Raw genomic sequence first — 24,252 nt, 5'->3', positions numbered from 1 at the left:
CATAGAGATTTGTGTACCTTGTTTATTCAGCTGGATATATGCAAAAACATGTTTTGTACAAATTAAAATTTAAACTTAGTATTCTAGGTCTTGTGAACTGTGTAATTAAGAGTGTCATTGTGATACTCATATGACGCTTAAATGGTATAATCACCTGCTGATTCCCTACAATTGTTTTCTGTAGGTGAATTATTTTTCCTTTCTTCCCCCCAGAAGTTGATAATTAAGGAACACATATAACGACACATAATGAGATAGTAATCACTAATTTACTTTTAAGTGGAAAATAAGTATACAGTTTCATAATGGTTTATTTCAATATTTGAATAATGTAAAGGCAGAAGAGAAAGTAGGGTACCATACTTTATTTAAAATTGCGTATACTTGTTTATTTTTATATTTGTAGCTATGGTGAAGCTTATTTATAATTGAAATGTCACAAATATTTTAGTGTAGAATCCCACTATTCACAAAAATTATTTGTAAAGTAGTAAATCCAGAATATTAGCAAATTTAAAATTTACAGTTTATTTTATAAAAATAAAGCTTGTTGTTTAAAGTTAATACATTATGAAGCAAAATATAATGTTACCTATATATCTTAAAATTTCACATATATTTTTGATACATAAAAGTGTATATGTGTGTTCTTTTAATTAGTGCGTGTATTATATACTGTTTTCATAATAGCCTTTTAGTTTTGATATATAATTATGTACAAATAGCAAGTTTTACACACTTTATACATGAATTAGTAGCTTTCATTTTTTTGTATAAACCGGTTAGTATAATAGATGTTGCGTTTTGTTTTCTTTTAAGTATTTATTTTTCCAACTCTTAAGTGGTAAAGCTTTGGTTCTTACTTGCTGGTCTGCATGAACCTCACTTTGCAAGGTTGCTGTTATTTCCACCTAAGGGACCATTTCTTTTGCCTTATAACTATGCCAATCACTGTTTTTATATGCTTATTTGCTGTGGCTGCATTATTGTGGATGCTGGCATTCAAATATGAGTATTATGAAAGTTCTAATATATTTTCAGTTTTATAGTATTTCCAATTTTTTACTTTTATATTTGGGAAATGTGAGTAACTTAAAAAGTTTAAGAAAACCAGAGCATTGCAGAGGTCATAGAGACATATCATTTTCTCAGTTTCTCCAGTTAAAGGAAGGAATGTTTGTCAGGGACATAGTTTTGCGAAAGACTAGTGCCTTGCTTTCTAAGACAACTAGAGCATAGGTTTAGTAGAAAGTTTAGTTTTCAAAAAGGATACAGGAATTATTTATTCAGAAATAATGAAAAAGAAGGGAGAAAAACCCAAGATAATCCGCTGGTTTAAAAAACTTTGGTTAGTATTTTAAAATGTTTACTTTCACGTGTATTATCTTATTTGAACCTCACAACAACCCATTTCTTATTTTTATGGAGAGAGAGCAGAGATCCATATAAATTATATGCACAACATCATAAAACTAGAAAAGTGGCAAAACCAAGCCACATTACTCCCTCCTCCCTGAGTCTCTTGATTTCCTCCCAGTCATTATTTGGATTACATCATGCTGAGCAAACTGCAAATGTGTAGGCATCTTGGAAAATGTTCTTAGATGACTCCATGGGAGCATGATTTGAGAAAGCAAAGCAGGGAAATCTCTGGGACTGGATAGAAAGTAAAACGGAGAAACACACACTTCTTTTCCATTGGTGGGTACAGGATAGTTAACAATTAACATTTACAGAAGGTAGAGATGGTATTCTGGGAACAAGGTAACAATGAGCGGTTCTGTGGTCTGTGCTGTGCTGTGGTGGGTGCACCCTGAGGGCTGTGGGTGGGAAGTGATTACTCTGACATTCCAAGGGTATGTTATCTTAGATTGAAGAAGATGCAGACAGGCTCACTTAAGGTTAAGAATGACTTTTGTCAAAGAAGCTGCAGGCCTAGGATATGACTGACTACCTGCCATAACCTGCTGTTAGGCCCTCGTGCAGGCCTCCCCTGAGCTTATCAGGTTTAGTATGCGGCCGCTTTTTTGTCCACACGTATGATACAGAGTATACTCCCAGAAAAAAGGTGTATAGGATCAGTATTCTTCTCTGGACTTCTCACCGAAGAGGGAATGTCCACGGGCAGTTGTTGGCTTTACACAGAGCCAGACTGCACTGAGGCCCAAGGGGAGGAAATTCTCATCCAGATTTCACTTGGAACCAAAACACTAAAAGGTTATACTTGAATTGTATATAGTTATAAAACATAACTTGAAATAAGTCCTGATAAATCTGTGTCATGGGTTAATAAAAGAATGCACAAAATATTTGTAAAACTTCTGTTTAAACAACTAGTGCAGTGATGTTAGGTCAGTTACTTAATCATGAAGAGATTTTATAAATGTAGTTTTTCTGGACCTTGCTTCTGGAATTTTTGATTCACTACATCTGGGACGGGGACCAGAATCTCTATATTTTAGAAGTATCTCTCAGCTGATTCTGGGGCATTTTCAAGTTTAAGAGTCACTGGATTAGAATTCAACTGTGGAGGATCTTTAATGCTTCATTTAGATCTCTGAATTTTATCCAGTTGCCAGTCACTCGTGTTTCTTAATTATTCAACAGGTATTTATTTTGGGTGTATGTTTTGTTCCAAGCACTCAGCATATAAATGTGAATGAGATAGCAGAGCCCTTCAGTAGCAGTGACTAACGGGCAGGAACCTTTGTGGGAACAGAGAGGCATTTAAAGTCCACAATGTGAAGAACTTTTTCAGGAAAGATATTGAAAGATATTTCAGCCAGCTCGGGAGGAGCTTATGAGTTGCCACATGAAAAAAGGAGATACAGTTTTCCCAACAGTAAGATCAATAATGAATTCTTAAGAATGGCACCCTGGTTATAGTTTGTATGACTATACAAAGTGTAGGGTGAAGGTGGTTAATGGGTGCAGCGATGAAGGACGAGAGATGTAGGCAGGGGACAGATTGCGGGAGTTTCTAAATTTCATATTAAGAAGTTTGGATTTCATCCTATGAGCACGGGGAAGGAACCACAGTAGGCTTTTAGTCAAGGGTATGTAGAAAATTCAATGTGGTAGCGATGGAGAGAATGGATTAAAGTTGAGGAGAGACTAGAAACCACTTAGACGGCTGCATAGTCTGGCAAGAAATGACCTGAACAAAGGCAGTAGGGCGGGGGGCGGTGATGAGATACGGTAATGGCTAGGAAAAAAGGAAAACCATGAAAATATTCTTTAATTGAACTTTCTATTTTATAACTGTATCAATAAAAAATAAATAATAAAACCAACATACAGTACCCCAAAAAAAGATAATGGGATAATACTTTTAGATTGCATTAGTCAATTTTTAAGGGAAAAAAATATTTTTACATATCGGTCTATCACCATAATGACTATTATAGCTTTAGCTTCCAAAATTTGTCAACAATTTTTTCAGCATTGATCTTCTTTGCATATGCAGGCTCAGTACACACTATGGCCAGATTTATCAGCTTATCTTCACTCATATTGGTTGAAGAACAGTCTTCAATTTTTAATTCTGAAAGGTTTTGGTTTTGTTTTGTTTTCACGAAGCCATTACTATAGAAATAGGGAAAATCTTCAACATAAGTATAAGTTTGGCAGATTCTTAAAATCCCAATTTACAGTAAATTCCAGAAATTGCTATGTCTTCATTCCTTTGGGGATCAAGTCTAATGATTTTTAAATGTCTTCACAGTTGAAACATTTTAAATACGTACTCCAAGTTACATACAATGACAGCACTGAAGTAATTCACATTCTGTTTTCATTGATTTTATAATCACTGTACCATCAGTTTATTTCTAATCTGTTTAAATATAGGAATGTGCCTTGTACCACAGGGGTTGGAGGCACGTACTCTGCTGGAGTGGTTTCACATTGCTACGAACTTAACTCATGAAAGAAACGTGTGTCAGGAGACTCTAACTGGGATTGCTCCTAATTACCTTTCACATGAAATGCATTGTTTATTCAAGGATGCATATTAAAATGTGCTCATTTAAAGCTTACGTTTCTGTTATTAAAACTCAACAGTACCTGCAGCAATTGTTTATAATTTAGGCCTACAAACTGTTTTCTTTAGGGAGGTGCATTTTATCACTGACATTGATTATTATTGCTGGGACATGATGATTAAAAAAACAAAACAAAAACAGAACACTCTGGTTTTATCTTTGTTTCTGAATTTCCCTACAGACAATATACCCACTTATTGCCCGCATTTGGAGGTGGGGGGAAGGAGCTAGGGCAGCACTTGCACAACCTCTCTCTTGATGTACTTGAATGAAATGAGTGGATTAGATGTAGAAGACCCAAAAAGATACAGTTCTAGTCCAAAAATAGGGTGATGAAGGTCTGAGTTATGTATTTAGGAGACAATGGCCTATGAAGGAAGGGATGGATAGGTCTCTAGAACTACACGGGTGAGTAAATGGACTTTAGAGTAAGAAAACTTTGAGCTAGAATGTCTTGGAAAACGATAGTATATGTTGAACAGAAACACAGAGGTTTTTGGATTTGGTTCGTAGAGGAAGACATTAGCCTACATAATGGTAGCGTGAGAGAATATTTTCACTGTACCATCTTTGCTTCGCACAGTGGGGTTTGCTAATTTGGAATTACATGAATATTAAAAGAGAAACTAGGGAAACCATAAATATTTTAAAACAGCTAACATATTGAATTTTGGAAAGATGTGAAGACTTTCAGTTTAACTGCTATACTTTGTCACTTAAAAAATGATTTTGTGTTTAGAAAACTGATCAAATTAAGACTGATAATTCAGATAAAACTTGAGTTTTTTATTCTTATTTAGATAACGTGACTGTGGTTTCCTATGAAAATTATTCATTTCATTTTGTCTGTATCAGGCAAATTTAGAGTATACTGCCTGATGCTGTCTGCAGTTTGATTCTTTGCATTACTATAAACAGTTTTCAGTTGTGTATAGATGCCATTGTGACATCAGCCACGAAACTTGAGAGAGAATAAGATTTGTTGGAGTCATCATAGCTATTAATTTTAAATAGGACCTTTCCAAAACCGTTGATTAAAAATGATACTTAATATTAAGGCCTCATTTGAACAATGTAATGGTTAATAGATGTGGTCGATTGCCAGAGTACGTATAGTTGGTCTCCTTTGTCCTCATTTACTCCACTGCAATCACCGCGGCCCAATTCCCATTCTGCCAACATAGTAGGCACACTCCTGGCTCAGGTCCTTTACCATTGCTTTTCCTTCTGTCTCCAGTGCTTTCCCCAGATATCTATATGGCTCACTTTCTCTCTTCCTTTAGATCTTGCACAAATGTCACCTTAGGGAAATCTTTCCTGATCACCCTGTTTATAATTGCAACTTAAATCTCCTACTTCCTGTCCCCCTTTCCTACTTAATTTTCTCTGTAGCAGCTATCATCTGGCAGGCCATATATTTTACTTTGTTTATTGTCTGTTTCCCCTTTCCTAGAATGTTAGCTCTGTGAAAGTACCAACTCTGTCTCTATTTAGTTACTGAATCCATTGTACCTAAAATACTACCAGGAATAAAGTAAGTAACCAACTATTTGAAAGAATGAAAGAGAGCAGGATTGAATGGATGAGTGAATGAATGAAAATATGAATGGTTGAAAGCATGTATTAATAAGTAAATGAAGAATATTCAAGGATGATAGCGTCTTGTATTTCTGTGGGATAGACATGAAGTAATGCATTATAAAATTGAATTTTTTTTTTTTAAGGTTTCGAGAATTTCTTGTTAGTCGGCCGGGCAGTGGTTAAGTTGGCATAAAACATTATTTAGCTATAGTAATATGTGGAGTGCTGTAAAATTTAAAATCAAATACATTTGTTACTTTTTAAAAATGTTTACTATCAGAGTGGTGATGGGATTAAGCAATAGAGTGAAAATGAAATTCTTAATTCTCTTTGATGTTATATCAAGTATCCCTTTATCGACCTGATGATTGTTTACATTCTGGCCAGATTTATGGTTGTGGGATCTCTTTTTGGGGGTAGGGTGGGGGGAGCGGCGTATGTATCTTAGAGGTATATGAAGTTTGACTTTCAAATTATTAGAGTGAAATTTTAGAGCCACTTAAATAGGTGGCTGCACTGGTAGGTGAAGGAAGGACTCATGAGCTCACGGCAACCACAGTGAGCTTTAACTGTGGATGGCTCTGGCTGCTGCCTACTGGGCAGTTTTGAGAATTTCATTGCAGTGACTAGATTAGGAATTTTGGAGAAAGCTTAGAACTCCTGACTGATCCCTTTAAAAAGGAGATGCTCTGACACCTCCAAACCCTGCAACCCACACACGCATCCCTACCTACCACATTTGCATATGTACACAGCCCAGACGTGTTGCTACCCAAAATCTGAAGTACAGATGAGTTGTATTCTACAACAAGAATGACGTTGAACGTATGAAAGGCACTAGATTGTGACTCACTTGAGGACCTGCCTGGTTCTGAGTTTTCTTCTTCTTTTTGAGTATGGGGATTACTGTTTCATGTTAGGGAGATTCATCTAACAATTACTGCTTTGCCAAAGTCTGCTTTTTTGCGTTGAACAAGTACTACATTTATTTTATTCTATACTGTGTGCTTGTGTTCATCACTTTTACTTAATTAGCTTTATATTCTTTGCATCCTGTAGCATGTTTGCTGGTGGCTTGTTTTCTCTTTGTATTTTGATCAGTTTACATAATGTAGATTTCTCTCATCTATAAGAAACTATTTCTGAAAGTATGCACTTTGTACTAAGATTTTTCATTCCCTTTCCTTTCCAACTTAATGCACTAAGCATCACTTTAAAATTCCTTTGTTTCTAGGATTCTAACATATTTTCGGCTTATGGTTTCTGTTCCTTGATAAATTTTCAAGTTTGTGTTAAAATATTCAAGTTTACAGAAGCTATAGCCTTTATCTTGTCCTTCCAGGCAAATATTACAGTTCCTTATTTTTCAACAGCTTCGCAAAGGCTGAAAAATTTGCCTCGTACTTCCCTCAAAACCAAACAGTTGCTTCAAACTTCATCTACAAAGAGAGGTAACTACAGCCTCTTACTAAGTTTTAAGTTTCTAAGTTTCAGCAAATGGTCAGATAGTTAAATCTTATGCCTTTTGGCATACTGAGTCAGTGATGTCTGTAGGTCTTTCTTTAAAAAATAAAATAATGTTGATTCATTCTCTGTTACTTGGATAAATCCAGAAGAAACTCATTTTCTACAGAGGTATGTATTGGGATGCTATTCCGAAAGGAATAAATGATATATAGGGAATTTATCATTTTTCTTACCAACCTAAAACTGAAGGTCATTGTTTAACTTAATGTTAGATGAACTAATAAATGCTTCAAAATGAACCAAATGCCAGACATTCTGTATGTAATGTTTTTTTTTTTTCTGACTGATTTTCGGCTTTACTTCTGTAGGATGAAATGGGAATGCTTTCACATTAGAAGTCGATTGATGTTACATCGCAAGTCATTGTGGTTACCTAATAATGTTTGGAATATTTATGGAGTGGTAGCTTTTGTAAAAACAAAGTTGGAGAATTATATGAAGGTTGGACATGAAAGCTAATATGTTGGTTCCAAAGATTGGATGAATGAGTAGCTAAAAAGAAGTAGAATTGGGGGAAATACCGTGGGATTGGCTGGACCAGCAGTAATAAGAATGAATAGAACCCTCAGAGGAAATAGGACAGAACAAACATAGGCAATAAGGGAAAATACTTCTCCTATCCAGGACATGCAGCTTCCTGATAGCTTCAGAACTCAGTAAATAGCAAAGATATATAAGGAGGATAAAGCACTAAAGGACGTTTTTGGAAAGAGGAGGCTTGAGATTTGCTTTGTTGAAAAAAAGATTTTATTAATATGGTTACAAAAGTACTGAAATAGATATTTTAGCGAGTTCATTGATGCAAATGTTTGAGCAATTATTTGATGGGTTAAGTATAATTTAAAGAAATTATAAAAATTAAAGAGACCCAGTCTCATAATTCCTGATACTATAACTGTCTAGTCGACTTAGTAAAGAAAGAAAAGTTTGTATGTGTGTGTGTTTGGTGTTGCGGTTCTGTTTTGTTTCATTTTGTTCAATCTCATTTAATTTAATCCAGAGTCATATTTTCTGGTTTGTATTGTGGCTTGGGGATTATCATTTTACACTGTAAATTCTGAACCAGTTGAAAAAATGGACACAGGTGTACCGTAAGATTTAAAATCTTAGCTTAATTACTGGTAAAGCTGACTTGGAGAATACCTCTTGGATCCACAGCCAAAATGGATTTTCTCATTTCCCCTCATTGCTAGACTGGGAGAGAGAGGGAGGGGTCTGCCTTGGACTGGGGGATTCTCTGCTCTTGTAGGGATGTCAGGCAGACAGGATTCAGATGCCACATGTTCACAGGTACCTTTGGCACATTAACCATGTCCAGTAGGGAAATATGGACTAGATAGTAAATTGTCACATAAATCGTCCCGTTCTGAGAATGAGTCTAGAACATTTTCTAGAAAGCTGATGTACTTACTTGAAGGGCTCACAGGATTATAGGAGGAGGAAGAAGATGGTTCCCTTAACAACTGGAAATAACAGTCACTTTGATTTTAGTTGCATTTAGTAGTAACTGGAGTTAGGAGATGGGAAGGGAAGTAAGAACTGTTGCCTGGCACAGAGACACACCATGGACGTTTGTCAAATGAACACAATCATGTCACTAACTCATGAAAGGCTAGATACATTCCTTTTTGTATTTTCTTCTTGCAAGGAATTTTTGTATTTCTTCAGCCTATCCTTCTCTTTGAGGAAAAGAATCCATTGTGCTTTTAGGGCTTCATAGAAAGTGTCTGCTTAAACTGCTTTGACAAAGAGATACTGTTCATTCACAGTTGTTGGGAACTCGGTGAAGCGGAAGTGAATAGGGTAGAGACCTCACCAAGTCAGGAGGAGAAAATGAAGACTAGTTAGAAAAAGTGAATGCAGAGATTAGGACCAATTTAAATATAGATACATACTTTTATTTAGAAGGAAAACAGCAACAAAGGAGGAGTTAGTGATGATAAATATCTAATACTGCTTTAATTCACAACATTTTGATATATTCAAGGTGATATAAATAGTATTTATATGAAGCTTTAACATGAGTTTAAAACCTGTTTGATATTAGATTATCTGAAAACGGAGAACATAGGAATTTTGTCATTACCCTGGATCCAAAATTTAAATATCTTGTGTTCCCTTTTCTATCAACTAACAAGTATTATTGAATGTGTATTATAAATAAGATATACTCATATCCTTTCCTTTCATTTTTTTCTATTCTAGCCCCTCTTTACCTTTTCTTTTCTGTTAGTGTTGTAGTCCAAGCCAGCCTGTGCCATATACGTTTTTTAGATCCAGTTAAAATGATAGGAGTTGCTCCCCTTCCCATGACTTTGTTACGTAAAATTGGAAGAATGGGAGAAAGCATGGGGGCTATTCTTGGGGCTCCCTCCAAACACACAAATTCCTCTTAGACTATTTCGTGCTATTTGTAGAATGATAATTGAGATTTTATTTACATTTAGGCTTGATAAGGTTTTTATGATTTTCCAAGATCCTTTTTTCCTCTTAAATCTTGACTACCTTTATCAATTTTCTTTACAGAGAAAGTCCTAGATCAAAATTTCCTCTGAAATTTGTGCCTGGACTTTCCTGATTAAATACTAACTGCATTTTACAATATTAAAAGTTACAGCTATAAGGTCTTTAAAGATCACCTAAGTCCAATTAACGTCATTGTAATTTCATTCCTCCCTAGCCCCCAAGTTTATAGATACGGCAAAATGCTGCTGCCATTAGAGGAAACATTTTTTTTACAATAGTAAAATTGTAGCTCTTCATATCCTCTCTGATTTTTTTCTCAACTTATATATTAACCTTATTAAAGTATTCCTCTCCGTATCTTGAGATTATAGAACTTTTTTACTTATTCTTTCATAGACTCTGGTGCATTTATCTAATAAGAGCTTAAGGATGAATAAATTTAAAAGAATTTCTAACTCATAAGTCCTTTTTATTTTATTTTAACATATAATACGAAATCAGAAAACCATTTTACGGAGAGAGCTTAATGAATTCTTCCAAGGCAAGTGCCTTGTAACCACCATCATTATCAAGAGACCAGAACGTGTACCTCAGACACTGTCCACCCGTCTGCTTCCAAACAGTCCACTCCTAACCCCCTCCCAAAGGTAGTCGTCATTCTTCTGAATTCTTATAGCAGTCACTTCCTTCTCAGGATGAGTTTTATCATCCAAGCAATAAAACTATAATTTTGTTTCTTTAATATGTATCTTTTTAAGTTTCTCTTAATTTATAGTTAAGATTAAATAAATGTCTTAACTCTTTATTTCCCCTTATTGTTTGAAGAAACCGCCAGATCATTTGTCCTATAGATGTTCTCACAAGCTGGGTTTTGTTGATACTAGGTTGGTGCAAAAGTAATTGCGGTGTAAAAGGTTAAAAAATTGCAAAAACCACAATTACTTTTGCACCAACCTAATGTCTTTCCTATGATGTCATTTAGCAGGTTCCTCCGTATTTCCTATAAACTGGTGGTTGGATCTAGATGCTTAATTAGATTCAGTTTTGTTATTTTTGGCAAAACTACTTTATAGGTGCTGGTGCTTCTTCAGGCAAAGATGCATAAGGTAGGGTGGCCTCTGTATTGTGATGTTAGCAGTCATTGATGCTTAATACCTGTATCCTTACTTTATTTGGTCCAACAGTCTTCCCTTACCTGTGGGGGACAAGTTCCAAGACCCACAATGAATGCCTGAAACCGCAGATAGAACAAACCCTATATAAACACTATTTTTTCCTACACATACATACCTTGGATAAAATTTAACTTACAAGTTAGGCACAGTAAGAGATTAACAATAGTAACTCATAATAAAACAATTAAAACTATACTGTAATAAAAGCTATGTGAATGAGGTCTCCCTCGGATACGCGATCTGATTACTGAGATGACTACTAAGTCACTACTGGGCGGGCAGTGTGTACGGCAGGGACACTGGACAGAGGGGTGACTCATGTCTTGGGTGGGACAGAGCGGGACAATACAAGATTTCCTCACATCACCCAGAACGGCCTGCAAGTTAAAGCTTAGGAAATGGGGGTCTTTTTGGAATTTTCCATTTAATATTTTAGGACCACAGGTAACTGAAACCTCAAGAAACAAAACCACAGATAAGGGAGGGGACTACTGACTGCATTGCAAAATTGGGTCCTTCCAATTCTAGCATTCTATTTCTTGTCAAAATACCTGTGTGAAGAGAAACTTTTCCTTACTCTTCGGAAACCCAGTGGCACAGTTCCATTAGAAAATTCAGAAATAAATGCGTTTTTTCCTTTTATTTACCAGTTTACAAAATAAAAAAATTGGCAACCTATCGTCCTCCAAAGGTGGCCAATATTTTTCTTATGTCCTTATGAACTTAGATTTAAAACATTTTTTATATGTTTCAATCCATTCTGGGTATTTTCCGAACTTGGGGGGAAGCTTCCAGTTGGCTTTCAAGTCTTTTTGACACAACCCTCGTAGTCTTGGATAACTTCTTGCTAACTGGTATGACAAGATAAACTCATCTTATACATTTTTTGCCCTAGACTTGGATTTAGTCATTTCCTCAAAAAGTCCTGGTGTCTTTTGGTAGCAAATGGTATTTCAGAATTGAAATTTGATGTTTTAGCTATGCTCATTGCTAAAAATGGGCTGGTCATTGTTTCTAGGTCTTTTCAGTTACTAGAGCTAGAATATATGTGTAGATTTATTTGTGTCTCTGTATTTTTTAAGATTAAATGTCTTAGTGAGTTCATGCTGATACTTCCTATTCAAATTCAGGGCTTCAGGGTAATTACTTAACCTTTTTAAGCTTATATCTTTATCTTTTTATCCTGCTCTGGGAATCCTATCTCTCAGCAACACATAGACTATCATTTAATAATTTGTATTGTCCCATATGATACACAAAATCTTCTAGGGGTGGCATTAGCATAATAACATATAATATGATTACTGAAAACAGTTTATAAAATTTTTTGCATATACTTGCTCCCTTTTTTTACAGTTATACTGTCTTTACATTGTCAAATAACTATTACATACTTTCATTTATATGCCTCCTTTAGTCTTAGCTCTGCATTTAAATATATGTATTTGATGCTTACCATCAGTCTGTATGTTAATGTCTCACTAGTCATTTTTCTTGGTTAAAGCTCATTCTCTAGTAGATTCCCCAAGAAAAAGTAATGGGAGCAGTATCCATTTCCTCAGTTTTTGCATGTTGATGACAGCTTGCCTGTTGTTTTTATATTTGAAAGTCATTAGCTAGATATGAAATCATTGGCTCACATTTTCTTTCCCTGAGTATCTTAAATATTTTACTCCATTTTTGTCGGGAATAAAGAATTGTTTCTGTTACAGTCATTTGGTCTTTTTATCTGGATGTCCAAAAGATGTTTTCTTTTCCTTTTAAAGTTCAATAATTTATGAGAACGTATGTCTTGGTGTTGGTCATCCTGAGTTGATTTCCCCAGATATGTGACGTGTTCTTTCAATATGGAGTTGGAAGTGTGCTTCAATTGCAGACCAGTTCTTTTCAATTAATCGCTTAGTGTTGTTCTCTTGCTTTGTTTTCTTTTTTATGGGCATTCTTATTGTATATATTTTGGGTGTTCTTTTCCTGTCTTCTATATCTGTTGCCTTCTCTTTAATCCTTTTCATCTTTCGTATTTTATTCTTGTTCTACAAAAGTTTCTTTTCATTGTTTCTCTTAGAGCGTGATCTATTATGTGTGGTGACTCTTGTGTTCCTCCTACCTTAGACTTTATTTTGAAATGATTTCTTTTCTGATTTTTTTCTGTGTTCCTTCACCTCATTTTTTTGTGTTTCCCATCCTAATTTATAATGTTCTTTCCTATCTTGTGTTTTTCTTAAAGGTTTTTAGAATTTGAAATATTAGATTATAACTTTCACCTTTTTAATGTGTGTGCACAGTGGCTATGATTTATGGCGAGGTCCCACCATTAGTAGAAGTGTGTTGGTTTGCAACCTCCTCCTGAGCTTCCCATATGTAATCTGAAACTGGCCCCCTTATGTGGAAGACAGAAGACAGGGAGAGATCAAAGAAAGAGGCAAACCACACCTGACTGGTAGGTGGCAGGGACTTACGAGGCTGGTCTCTGGTGGAATGTAAGACAAGTAGATCTCTACACCTGCCTACCAGAATCTTACAAGTTTATATAGAGGCCATAACTGAGGGGTCATGTAGTCTCCATGTATTCAGGAGGCCATGTATTCAGGAGGCCTTAACTGGGTTCAGTCATGTAGTCTCAACACCACGTTTCTGTCTCAAGGCTGCATCCTAGGAGCAGCTGCTGAGAGCACGAAAGGCAAGCAGAATGCGCATTCTGAGGACAGAGGAGGGAGTGAGGGGCCTCCGATTGCCTGGGTCTAGCGTGTAGGTCAATTGATGGGAACATCTTCTTGATGACCTCTCCAACAGTGTTATTCTGATTCTCTCTCTTTTTCTCTTATAAAAACTTTGTGAGATTTGGCCTCAGTCCTTTTTTGTGCTCCTTTTTCTGTGAAATTGGTTTTTATAAACAGTTCAGAAAAAAAGCTTGATTTAAAATTTTCTAATTTTATGACCCTAGAGCTCCCTCTTCTGTTATTTTGGAAAACTGTTTAAAACTACTGCTGCTTATTTTCTGAGATTTCTTGCCTTTAGTCCCTCCCCTGCTTTTAAATTCAGTCTTTGAAAGTGTACAAGTCAGTGTTTTTTAGTATATTTACAGAGTTGAGCAGCTATTAACCACCGTCTGATTTTAGGGATTTTCATCACCTCCGTAAGAAACACTGTCCCCATTAGCAGTAACTCCCCATTCCCTACTCCGTCCAGCCCCGCACCACGCATCTTTCTGTCTCTATGGATTTGCCTCTGCTGGACATTTCATGTAAGTGGAGTCATACGATGTATGATCTTTGTGATTGGCTTCTTTCACTTAGCATAATGTTACCAAAGCTTATCATATTGTAGCATCTATTAGTACTTTGTTCCTTTTTATTGCCAAATAATATTCCATCATATAGATATACCAAATTTTATTTATCTATTCATCAGTTGGTGGACATTTGAGTTGTTTCTACTTTTTGCTTATTGTGAATAATGGTGCAAATATTTTCTGGCAGCTTATTCATATCTATCAGTCTTTTGTATGTATGTATGTAAGAAAAGCTAGTAAAGCCCATTTCCAGGGGTTTCTTCATGTCTCTTATGTTTAATAAATTTTCTTTGATAACTGTATGCTTACAAAAGTGATGGTGAGTTATGTACACTAATGGAAGAAGAAATCAAAGGCTTCTATGCCTTATTTTTTTATGATTGCTTGTCAGCCATTACAAATTTAACATGCCTTGATGTTCTATCTAATGAAACCTGACTGGGGGATAGTAGCCTTACAAATAAACTTTGAGTCTAGTTGAAAAATAAAATGGTAAAAATAACAATTTAATTTCTACCCCAAGATGTGTTTCTCTTTTGGTTCCCAGTAAAGAATACTAATCTGGGAATTGGGACACCTGGGTTCAAGTTCTGACTTTCCTGGTTATTTGCTCAATTGATCTCTGTGGTTGTGGTAATTTTCCTTCTCCGCAGAGAAAAAAGTTTGGAGTAAATAGTCGCTGGTAACTTTTAACAAGGATTTCTTAACTTTGTAATGAGAGAATCATATTTACTTCATCTCTGTGGTCTTTCATAATCAGAATTTATTTTTAAGTCCCTATTATGTCAGTCGCCTATTAGTATCAGGGACGGTACGTAGACCATTGAGTAAGTGGGATGATGTAACTTGATACAGTAAGGGAGAGTTGACAAGGAAGTATTTTTGTCCTTATTCTTTATTTGTTCAATAATTGAATGGCATGTGCATTTTAATAAATGTTATCCTCCCCATTAGTCACGGTGGCCCATGTTTGACATGTGCATTTTTATTGCAAACTGTATATGGGATATTTACATATTTTTAAAAATTATACAATTAATGTAATTTATAGTTGGGTGGAGACATCACTGTGAAGGAAACCACTTGGAGTTTCTAATTTTTATATTGCTAGGTACATGTAGGATATACTTATAAAACATTATAGATTCAGTGAATATCAGGCTAAAAAACAGTTTATAATTTATTCAGTTTCTCCATTTTAGCATTTTTTTAAGTATCTGCTGAACTATCTAACACTTAATGAGAAAACAAACTTAGGATCTTTATTAAATGCTTTTATTAAAAGACAAAAATGAATATTTTAAAAATATAAGTCCTCATATCACCCACCGTTGCGTTTTAGAGATGACTTAACTTAGACACCAAGGTTAGCATTCTTAGTCATATGTCAGTTTTATAAATAGAGTTCTAATTCTTGCTCTGAGCAGATAACACTCCTTCATTTTATGCCTTGATTAAAGTGTAATTCTCAATATCCAAAAATGAGTAAAGAGAAACTATAACCTGTCATAATTTGGTCAATAGAGCCTAATTTACTTAATCCCTACCTTTTAGTTAATTTATAAGGACAGCTTAGGAGACTGTTCTGAGAGGCACTGTTGAGTATCTTTCCAGAGAACTCAGCGGCAACAGGCAAAAAGGTGCCATATTCCTTAGATAAGGCATGGATATGATATGCCTTATAATTTATGTAATATTTTACATTTACCAACAATTTACACATACTACTCAGTTCATTTCACAATTAACCTATGGTATTTGCTGAGCTTTGTTTTAATTAATTTACATCTAAAATTTTTTTTCTCTTTTTGGGGGGGGAATGCAAATGATTAGTACTTTTTAATTTTGATTTTCATATATTTATTGCTGGTATATAGAAATACAGTCAATTTTTGTATGTTAATCTTCCATCCTTTGATTTTATTGAACTGAATATTTCCAGTTGATTTTTGTAGGTCCTTTGGGATTTTCTACATAAACAATCATGGAGACAGTTTCTTCCTAATCTATATGCCTTTTATTTCCTTTTCTTGTTTATTGCACTGTCTAGAACTTCAATACTATGTAGAATAACAGTGGTGAGAACGTATATCATTGCCTTGTTCCAATCTTAAAGGGGAATCATTCAGTCTTTTATCATTAAGTATGATATTCCCTGTAGATTTTTTTGTAGATGCTCTTAATCAAGTTGACGTTCCCCTTATTCCTATTTTCCTAAGAATTTCATCATGAATATGTATTGATTTTGTCTGATGCTTTCTTGCATCAATAGATATGATCATGTGATTTTTCTTCCTTAGCCTGTTTTGTGGTGGATTACATTAATTGATTTTCGAATATTGAACCAACTCTACATCCTGTTCATTTGATCATGTTCTACATATTTTTTTACATGTCACTTCTATTTGCTAATATTTTGTTAAGGAGTTCTGCATCTTTATTAATGAGGGATATTGGTCTATAGTTTTCTTTTTTGAAACTGTCTTTTTCTGGTTTTGATATCAGGATAATAGTAGCTTCATAAAATGAATTGACATGTGCTCCTGCCTATTGTATTTTCTGGTAGAGAGTATGTAGAATTGGTGTTAATTCTTCTTTAAACATTTGTTAGAATTTCTCAGTGAAACCATCTAGGCCTGTATATTTCTTTTATGGAGGTTTTTTAAATTACAGAAATCAATTTCCTTTATGTGGCCGCTGAACTTACCTATTGCATATCAGATGACTTGTGGTAGTTTGTGTGTTTTGAGAAATTGGTCGATTTTATCTAAATTGTCAAATTAATGTCTGTAGGAGTGTAATCCTTATGATCCTTTTGATGTCTTCAGAGTCTGTAGTGATATCCCATTTCATTACTGATATTGGTAATTTGTGTTTTCTCTCTTTTTTCCTTCATCAAGCTAGTTCATTTTATTGTCCTTTTGAAAGAACCAGCTTTGTTTCATTGATTATTTTCTCTATTTTTCTATATTCAATTTTATTAATTTCTGTTCTTTATTATTTCTTTCTGTTTGCTTTGATATTATTCTGCTCTACTTTTTTGGGTTTTTGAAGTAGGAACTTATTAGTAATGAGTTCTATTCTCGATTAGATTTTCTGGGGGTGGTGCCAGGGCTTACATACTTTAAAAAAAAAAAAGCTCCTTGGGATTCAGACACACAGTCAAGTTTGAGAATCTTGCTTGGCTCTTCAGTTTTTGGAGCCAGACAGAAATAATTTGACCACATCAAGTACTGAGGCCTAATATATCTTAAGTTCAGAGGCGCTGCCATTTGGGACTCTGATCAGACAGAGGCAGGGAAGATCCGCTGGGAAGGGAAGAGGCGATGTACAAAAGTGGAAGGTAACTTAATGGAAAGTAGGAGATGGATTTTCCCCTATTTTGGAGTTTTGAAGCTAAGGTTTAACCTCTCTTCTTACTCCCTGATACCAGATGAAAAATGACCAGACCCATCCATTCTTTTCTCTCCTACCCACAGACTTTACTGTTATTTATATCCTTTAGACGGATTAGTAAAAGTGAGAAGGATGAAGTGTAGAATGTTCCATTTTACTGTCTTAGGACCAAGCCCTGGCCCAAGCTTTTTCTTCACTCATACTCTCCCCAAAGTAATAGAGGCTGAGAGAGAATAGGGTGTCCTCTTTCTGATCCATTTCTTCCCCTTCCCTCATTCTCTCTGAACCCCACCCCCAGAGTTCTTTGTTAGGTAAAGCATGTTAAGATAATATTTTTTGTTTACATTGTGTGTAGCCATCCATGGGCATTTAAAGAAACTAAAACGGATGCCCTTCCAGAGGTCATTTATCCGAATAGAGTAAATAGGGAAGGAGACTCCTGTCTGTCCTCCAAGAGATCTGAACTAATAATGCTAAGGGACCACCACAATAAAATTTATTTGAACTTACTTTGGCTGAAAAATTAGTGCAAATTCTACATTTTATTCTTTCACGTATTAGTATTTTAATATGAAAGTGTTTCGACTTACTGCTTAGTAGAATTGACATTTCAGAGAAATGAACTATCTTTATCATGTGACTTCATGTACCTCTAGATGTGTCCCTAGATTAATAACTTCCCTACTTGCTGAAGCACAACAATAGAAGCAGTCAGGTCTTTTTGGATTTTTAAAAATAACTTTTAGTTTCTAAATTTTAAGTTACATTATAGGTGGTATAGGACTTGGAGGAATAGCCACCCACCAGATACCTGATCCATGTTTACAAGAATGTTTCTTTGAGGGGAAAGTGCTTCAAAGTCTAGCCAACCGTCTGGTGGCCTACCTCTTTTTCCACCTCTAGAATGTGGCCCAGGTTAGTGCTTTGTGGAGCAGACGACGCAGTGCCTTTTCCCTGCTGGTATTGTAGGTTCGTAGCTGGCCCAGTTACTGTGCTGTTGTCAAGGATGATTACTGGCCTCTGAGTAAGGACGGGGTTACGTAGGGTGCACCAGTTTTTTGGGTTTTTTTTTAATTAGTCCAGAAATAGTCCTCATTCCTTGCATTTCTATAGAGTGGGCTTTCGTGAACACAGGTATACTGTGTCTAGTTATCAAGTGTCATATAAAGCAGTGGTTTCAACTTATACTTGGTTTCTACTGAAAAGACTCATTTTCCTTTGCCATTCTGCAGTACCTTCTCCAGGCAAATTCCGCTCCCCTGCAGCACCGTCTCCTTTGGCTCTCCGGCAGCCAGTGAAAGCATTTAGTAACCATGGCTCTGGTTCTCCTGGTAGCCAGGAAACAACACAACTCACACAAACCACCTCGTCACCTGGGCCTCCCCTGGTTCAGAACACGGTCCCAGCAAATCCTCCCAGCAATATCAACAGCGCCACTCTAACCAGACCTGCAGGGACAGCCGTGATGAGAAGTGGCTTGCCCAGACCCAGCGCCCCTTCTGCTGGGGGGATACCAGTGCCTCGCAGCAAACTTGCACAGCCTGTCCGCAGGTAAGCGGCAGATGCCCCGTGTCCACATGCTGAGCGTAGGGAAGCCTGGAAGTGCCCCCATCTTTGCATTGGTAGTGAGCATAGTGTCATCACTAGACTCTGAGTATAGTTTGAATAAAACCTTTCTTTATTGTTTTAAAAGAAAACCTCACTTGTGACATTAGGATATTATACTACTTTGGATTTGATTATATTTGCCCAGATGCCTAACATGATTAAGCATCTCAGAGAACTCCTAGAAAAATCTATTAGAGCCACTCAATTTGGTTGTGATATTTGCTCATTTTGAATATAATAATATTTAATAATATTCAACATATTCAGTATTAAAGTCTAGAGCGAGATTGAAGATAAAATTTCTAGCTGCCAAGTCTGACTATAATCCAGGAGTGTGGTTTTGCAAACCTTGCTACAAGTCCGAATCTCCTGTGGAATTTATATAGAGGCCTAAGTTCTTCCCCCAAAGAAGCCCAAAGTCTGTGGGTATGCTGTTTTTTGTTTGTTTAATCTGAAGGTGATTCTGAGCCCAGCCAGGTTGGGAACCATGCACCTGTAATCTTTATCTACCTTTCAGGAATGTGATTACCACCATCAGTAAATTTAGGTGTCAAATAAAATTAAATTTTATTTGCATTAAAAAAATGCTTTCATCCGACAAGCATTTAGACTGAATTGCTTTTTATTCTAAGATAAACATGTTACATTTCTGCATTCAGTACTAGCGTACAACAGCTTTTTGCTATGCACTGTCCTAAGTAACTTATCTGTACCTTATTAATTTTTACAAGAACATTAAACATGTAAGTACTGTCAGTACTCCTACTTTTCATAGAAGAATATTGAAATTTGGTGAGGCTAAGTAATTCTAAGACGACACAACTAATAAAACTTTCAGTTCCAAATATGTCTGATTTCCAAGTCCTTTTAAGCACTACTGCCTTCTGCCTGTCTCGTGACGGTGATAGTAAGCCTCGACTACCACAGTCAGTACTCTTCCCCTCGAATGAAAGCAAGAGGTAATCCACGCAGTTTGAGGAGATGAGACAATCTTTTCTTTAGTAGCTATTTTAACAAAAAGAAGTTAGTGAAGTCTGATGCCCAGTAAAACTTGAGAATTGTGGAAATACCGAGTGTGGGATGGTTGTGCCAATAACTGTTTAGAGCTTTGATCTCAATATTCCCTGGAATCACCTTCATTGGATTGTGATGCTGCCTGCAAAGTAGTTAATGTATGTGGGAGATAGTATGGTAATGTTTCATTAAAGTCTTGCAAATCACTCTATAAAATTGCTTTATTTCAGATCCTTGCCAGCTCCTAAAACCTATGGTAGCATGAAAGATGACAGTTGGAAAGATGGCTGTTACTGACCAGCAAAGACAAGAAAGCAGAGGTCCACAGCGTCATGGATACCCCTTCACCAGGCTAAAAGACAACTTTTATATGCAGACTGTTCAGATAAGACTCTTGGGATTTATAAAATCCCAGCCCTCTCTGTCTTAATTAGCACAAACTGACAGAGATGATCAAGCAGCACTTTAATGACATTTAACATCAGATGTGTTTGGTAATCATACAATCACTCTCCATGGAATCACTTTTAGTTTTGTTTAATACAAACTAAGTTGATTTTTTAATATTTGACAGACGCCAATATCTGGGCAAACAAACTAATGGATGCCAAAGAGAAAATGCCCATTTGTAAATGAGAGAGTACCTTTGTGCACAAGAAAATGGTGAATTGAAGCTATCCAAAACTTCATATTCAACGTAATTTACTGTTTAAATGGTATCAATAAATACTTGTTTTCATGAGAATTAATATTCTAATTATCTAAAACGTTTCACTAGTGTTTCACAGGTACTCTAAGAAACTAGACTGAGATGGAGGTGGATGGGGTGGGAAGAAATCTGGGCTAGAGATTTAAAACTTGATACCTAAATTTGGAACAATTCTATAAATTATTTTTGCAGACTCATTAGAAAAATTGTCATTTTGTTTAATCGTAAGTTTTGGATGGAGCTCCCACGTCACCACCACCAGGTAGCGTTACCGCGTGCATCCGTCACATTGCATCGACACATCGGACTTCTGTGTTTGTTTTGATTGCCAAAAGGGCTCAATGTCAGTTGTACAATCTTTCTAACTTTATAGCTCCTGGCTCAGGAAAGATAGCCTTTGCTATTGAAGCCAACTTCTCCACTTGCTGTTATCTGTTACAGAACCAAGAGATCTTGTTTTTATTGGCAGGTCGCTATGATGGGAAAGAGCAAGTAATATGTGTCTTTATTCTTGATATAAATACCACCACCTCAGTGCTTATTACCTGGAACAAAACCATACAGTGAGGCAGGGGAAATCTATGCACTTAACTTTCAAAATCCCTGGCAATGACAGTTATATTTTTACTGTTAAATGACACAACGGTCTCTTATGTGGTAGGAAAACAGCCTGCTGAATCCTGCCTAAGTTGGTCCACTTTAAACTGAGTAACTGTATAAACATCCTTTGAAAATACTGTCCCTTTTGACTTAGATTCTGCCTTACATCGTTTTTTGCATTTTTGGTAATAAATGGAACCTACTAAATGTGACTAACATTTAAATACTTGCTCTCTAATGGCCCTTATGTATACCCTGGGAATCACTTGTTTCGGTTTTATTAGACTATTACCAGACTGCAGTGTCTTTCTGCATCAGGCTTCTCGTTTTTCATGGTGAGATGTCTGTTTTTAAATTTTTAATTTGAACAGCTCTAACATATTGGCAGTCAGGTCACGTAAAGGACTTTAGAGATTTGAACATAAGTTCATTTCCCGTTAGTCCAAGACATTCTGTAAGTTGGCAAAAGAAATTGAGAGAGAAATGGGAAGCCTGATATTTGGGTAGCATTGAGGTTGACATGTCGAGGGAATGATAAAACCAAGACCCCTGCCGTAACTGACACCGTGGTAGTCTATTAGCTTGACAGGTAGGGAGTCATTCAGCCAGCACAAGCAGCTGGAGATTTAAACTGTCAGTGCTACTGGATTTAGGTGTATAATGCAAGGAAGAAATTTTATCCTTGAATTTGAGGGTGATGGGGGTAGATCAGGAAAGGATGGCGCCAGAATTCCACATGATGAGCAAAAAAATGTTGCTTTTCAGAAGAAGATAAAGCATCTGCTTTGGGTGTGGGGGGATACCATGTAAAAATCTAAGCAAAAGAAATAACTAGCCACTTTCGCTTTTTAAAACCACATATACACAAAACAAAATAGGTCTCAGTTTTCAGTACAACACTGCAAAAACTATATGTGTATGTGTATGTATATATATATGTGTGTGTGTATATATACATATATATATATATATGCTGCAATCTAATAATTAAGAGGAAATTTAACTCTATTATGAAACACCCATTACATTTTTAAGTTAGATTATCAGTTTCAAAAGGAGTATTCAGGTTATTTAACTTTGTTTTTAAATGGCTGCATCAGAAAAAAATGTCTATTTTTTTTATTAAAATATTTCATCACTTGTTAAAAATGTATTTGGATCTGAGTTGGGTAAAGTATTATTTTACCTGTTTACTACCACAGACTATTGGCTTTTAGTTTCCTAAAGAGAAAAATTGCCTTTTTACTAGAAAGCCTTTGTGTGTTGCCAATTTTTCTGTTTGGGAAAATCTGAGGATTCACTGTGGTTAGGCTTACAGGAGAAATGTGGATTTGATAATCTAGTGCCTATGATTTTAACTTATGTTTGATATATAGTAGTAGGGGTTTTATGAATGTTGATTATTTTTTTGTGCCAACAGCCCAGAATTGTCACTTATATGTAAGCAGAAAGAGATGAGCTCTGCTTCCAAAGTTATTTAATTTTCTCAGTGTTTGAGTGTTATTTTTTTGTGTGTTAATAAAAGTGTAAAAAATTGGAAAAAATATAAATATTCTTAACTCAAGCATTTGCTGGATCATTTTTCTACAAAACTTGTTTGTAATATAAAACACTCTCTAAAGAGTTGACTTTTTTCAGTTTTCATACCCTGGAAATCACATTTTGTAAAACTGGGGACCATTCATAATTGTCAGATACTTTTTAAAATTATCTCAATACATCACTTTTATAAAAGTTTTTTTGAAGGGAAATTAGATACATATGTGTCCCCAGATGTTTGTATAACTAGAATGATCTAGACTATGTATGTTTAAATTAACTTTTTATTGAATGTACAGGCATCAATTTTTGACATTACGCATGGTCCTTTTAGATCACATGAAGTTTGATTTACAAACATTTCGACAGCCGAACTTGTACGTGTGGTTGCCTCCTTAATAAACAGCCTGACCATAATGTTTATTATTAAATTTATATGTTTTTTCAAGTGTTTTATTAATTTGGATATGGTGAGATTCTACCCCCCACCCCACCCCCGCCGCCAGTTGTCTACAATTGGTTTTAATAAATTTCTCAGTTGATTTTTTTAAACACACAAACCAAATCATATTGCCCTTTCAGATTTGATCTTCATGAGGTTGGAATGTATCGTGTTATATTCTCTCTGTCCTAGTTACTTGATCTTTTGATTACCTGGAGTAAATTTATAGTTTGTATTCAAAATTGGTAACTGGAACTTTTTACCTGCTGTGAATTCGTATCTAGTTAGAAAAAGCCAGCATATATGAAACATGCAAAGTGCCATTGTATAACAGTTTCCAAGAGAGAAAATGAGTACATTTTCCAACCAAATATGAATATTTAGTCGATCATATGCATCTTTTCTCTCATGGATGAATGGGAAAAATCAAGAATTGTACATGTTTAATTAGTTCCCCCACATTCCTTTGGAAGTTTTTACTGCCCTCCATGCTACAATTAGTCTCACTAATGAGGCATAGAGAAATGACCCTTTATGTTTGAATTTTTCTCCCAAGCCAACCTAAAAACTTAAAAAAACATTTGAAACTAAATGTCAGTATACTTGTAAATCAACAAATGAGAAGTTTACTTAAACTTGTTATATACCCAGTGCAACAGGAAAACTTATATGGAAGTTCTGGTGAAGTATTTGCTATGTCAAAGTTCAGCTTTGAGTTCAAAAAGCAGAATAAATGCTGGAGAAACCAACTTGGAGGGAGGTAGTGAACAAGATGTTCACATGAGCATGAAGCCAAAATCAGCACCTCCTAATGTATTTTGTATTTTGAATGACCCTAAATATAAGTCTTGAGTGGACTC

The 24,252-nt window shown here is 35.6% G+C and overlaps 1 protein-coding gene across 3 annotated transcripts in view; it reads left to right on the top strand.

The window, feature by feature from the left end:
- The window catches only part of SLAIN2 (SLAIN motif family member 2), a 66,261-nt gene extending 43,286 nt beyond the window's left edge, over positions 1-22,975 (top strand). For 2 of the 3 annotated variants that reach the window (XM_033105508.1, XM_033105506.1), the window contains 3 exons: positions 6,998-7,075; positions 18,713-19,031; positions 20,333-22,975. In XM_033105508.1, coding sequence (XP_032961399.1) covers positions 6,998-7,075; positions 18,713-19,031; positions 20,333-20,399 — 464 coding nt within the window. In that variant the 3' untranslated portion in view covers positions 20,400-22,975. The remainder of the gene's footprint in view (positions 1-6,997; positions 7,076-18,712; positions 19,032-20,332) is intronic. The other variant, XM_033105507.1, reaches the window with a different exon arrangement.
- The last annotated feature ends 1,277 nt before the right edge of the window (positions 22,976-24,252 follow it).

The sequence above is a fragment of the Rhinolophus ferrumequinum genome, chromosome 5 (assembly GCF_004115265.2).
Source record: "Rhinolophus ferrumequinum isolate MPI-CBG mRhiFer1 chromosome 5, mRhiFer1_v1.p, whole genome shotgun sequence".
Taxonomy (NCBI): Eukaryota; Metazoa; Chordata; class Mammalia; order Chiroptera; family Rhinolophidae; genus Rhinolophus; species Rhinolophus ferrumequinum.
This window is presented reverse-complemented; position numbering and strand designations above follow the sequence as displayed.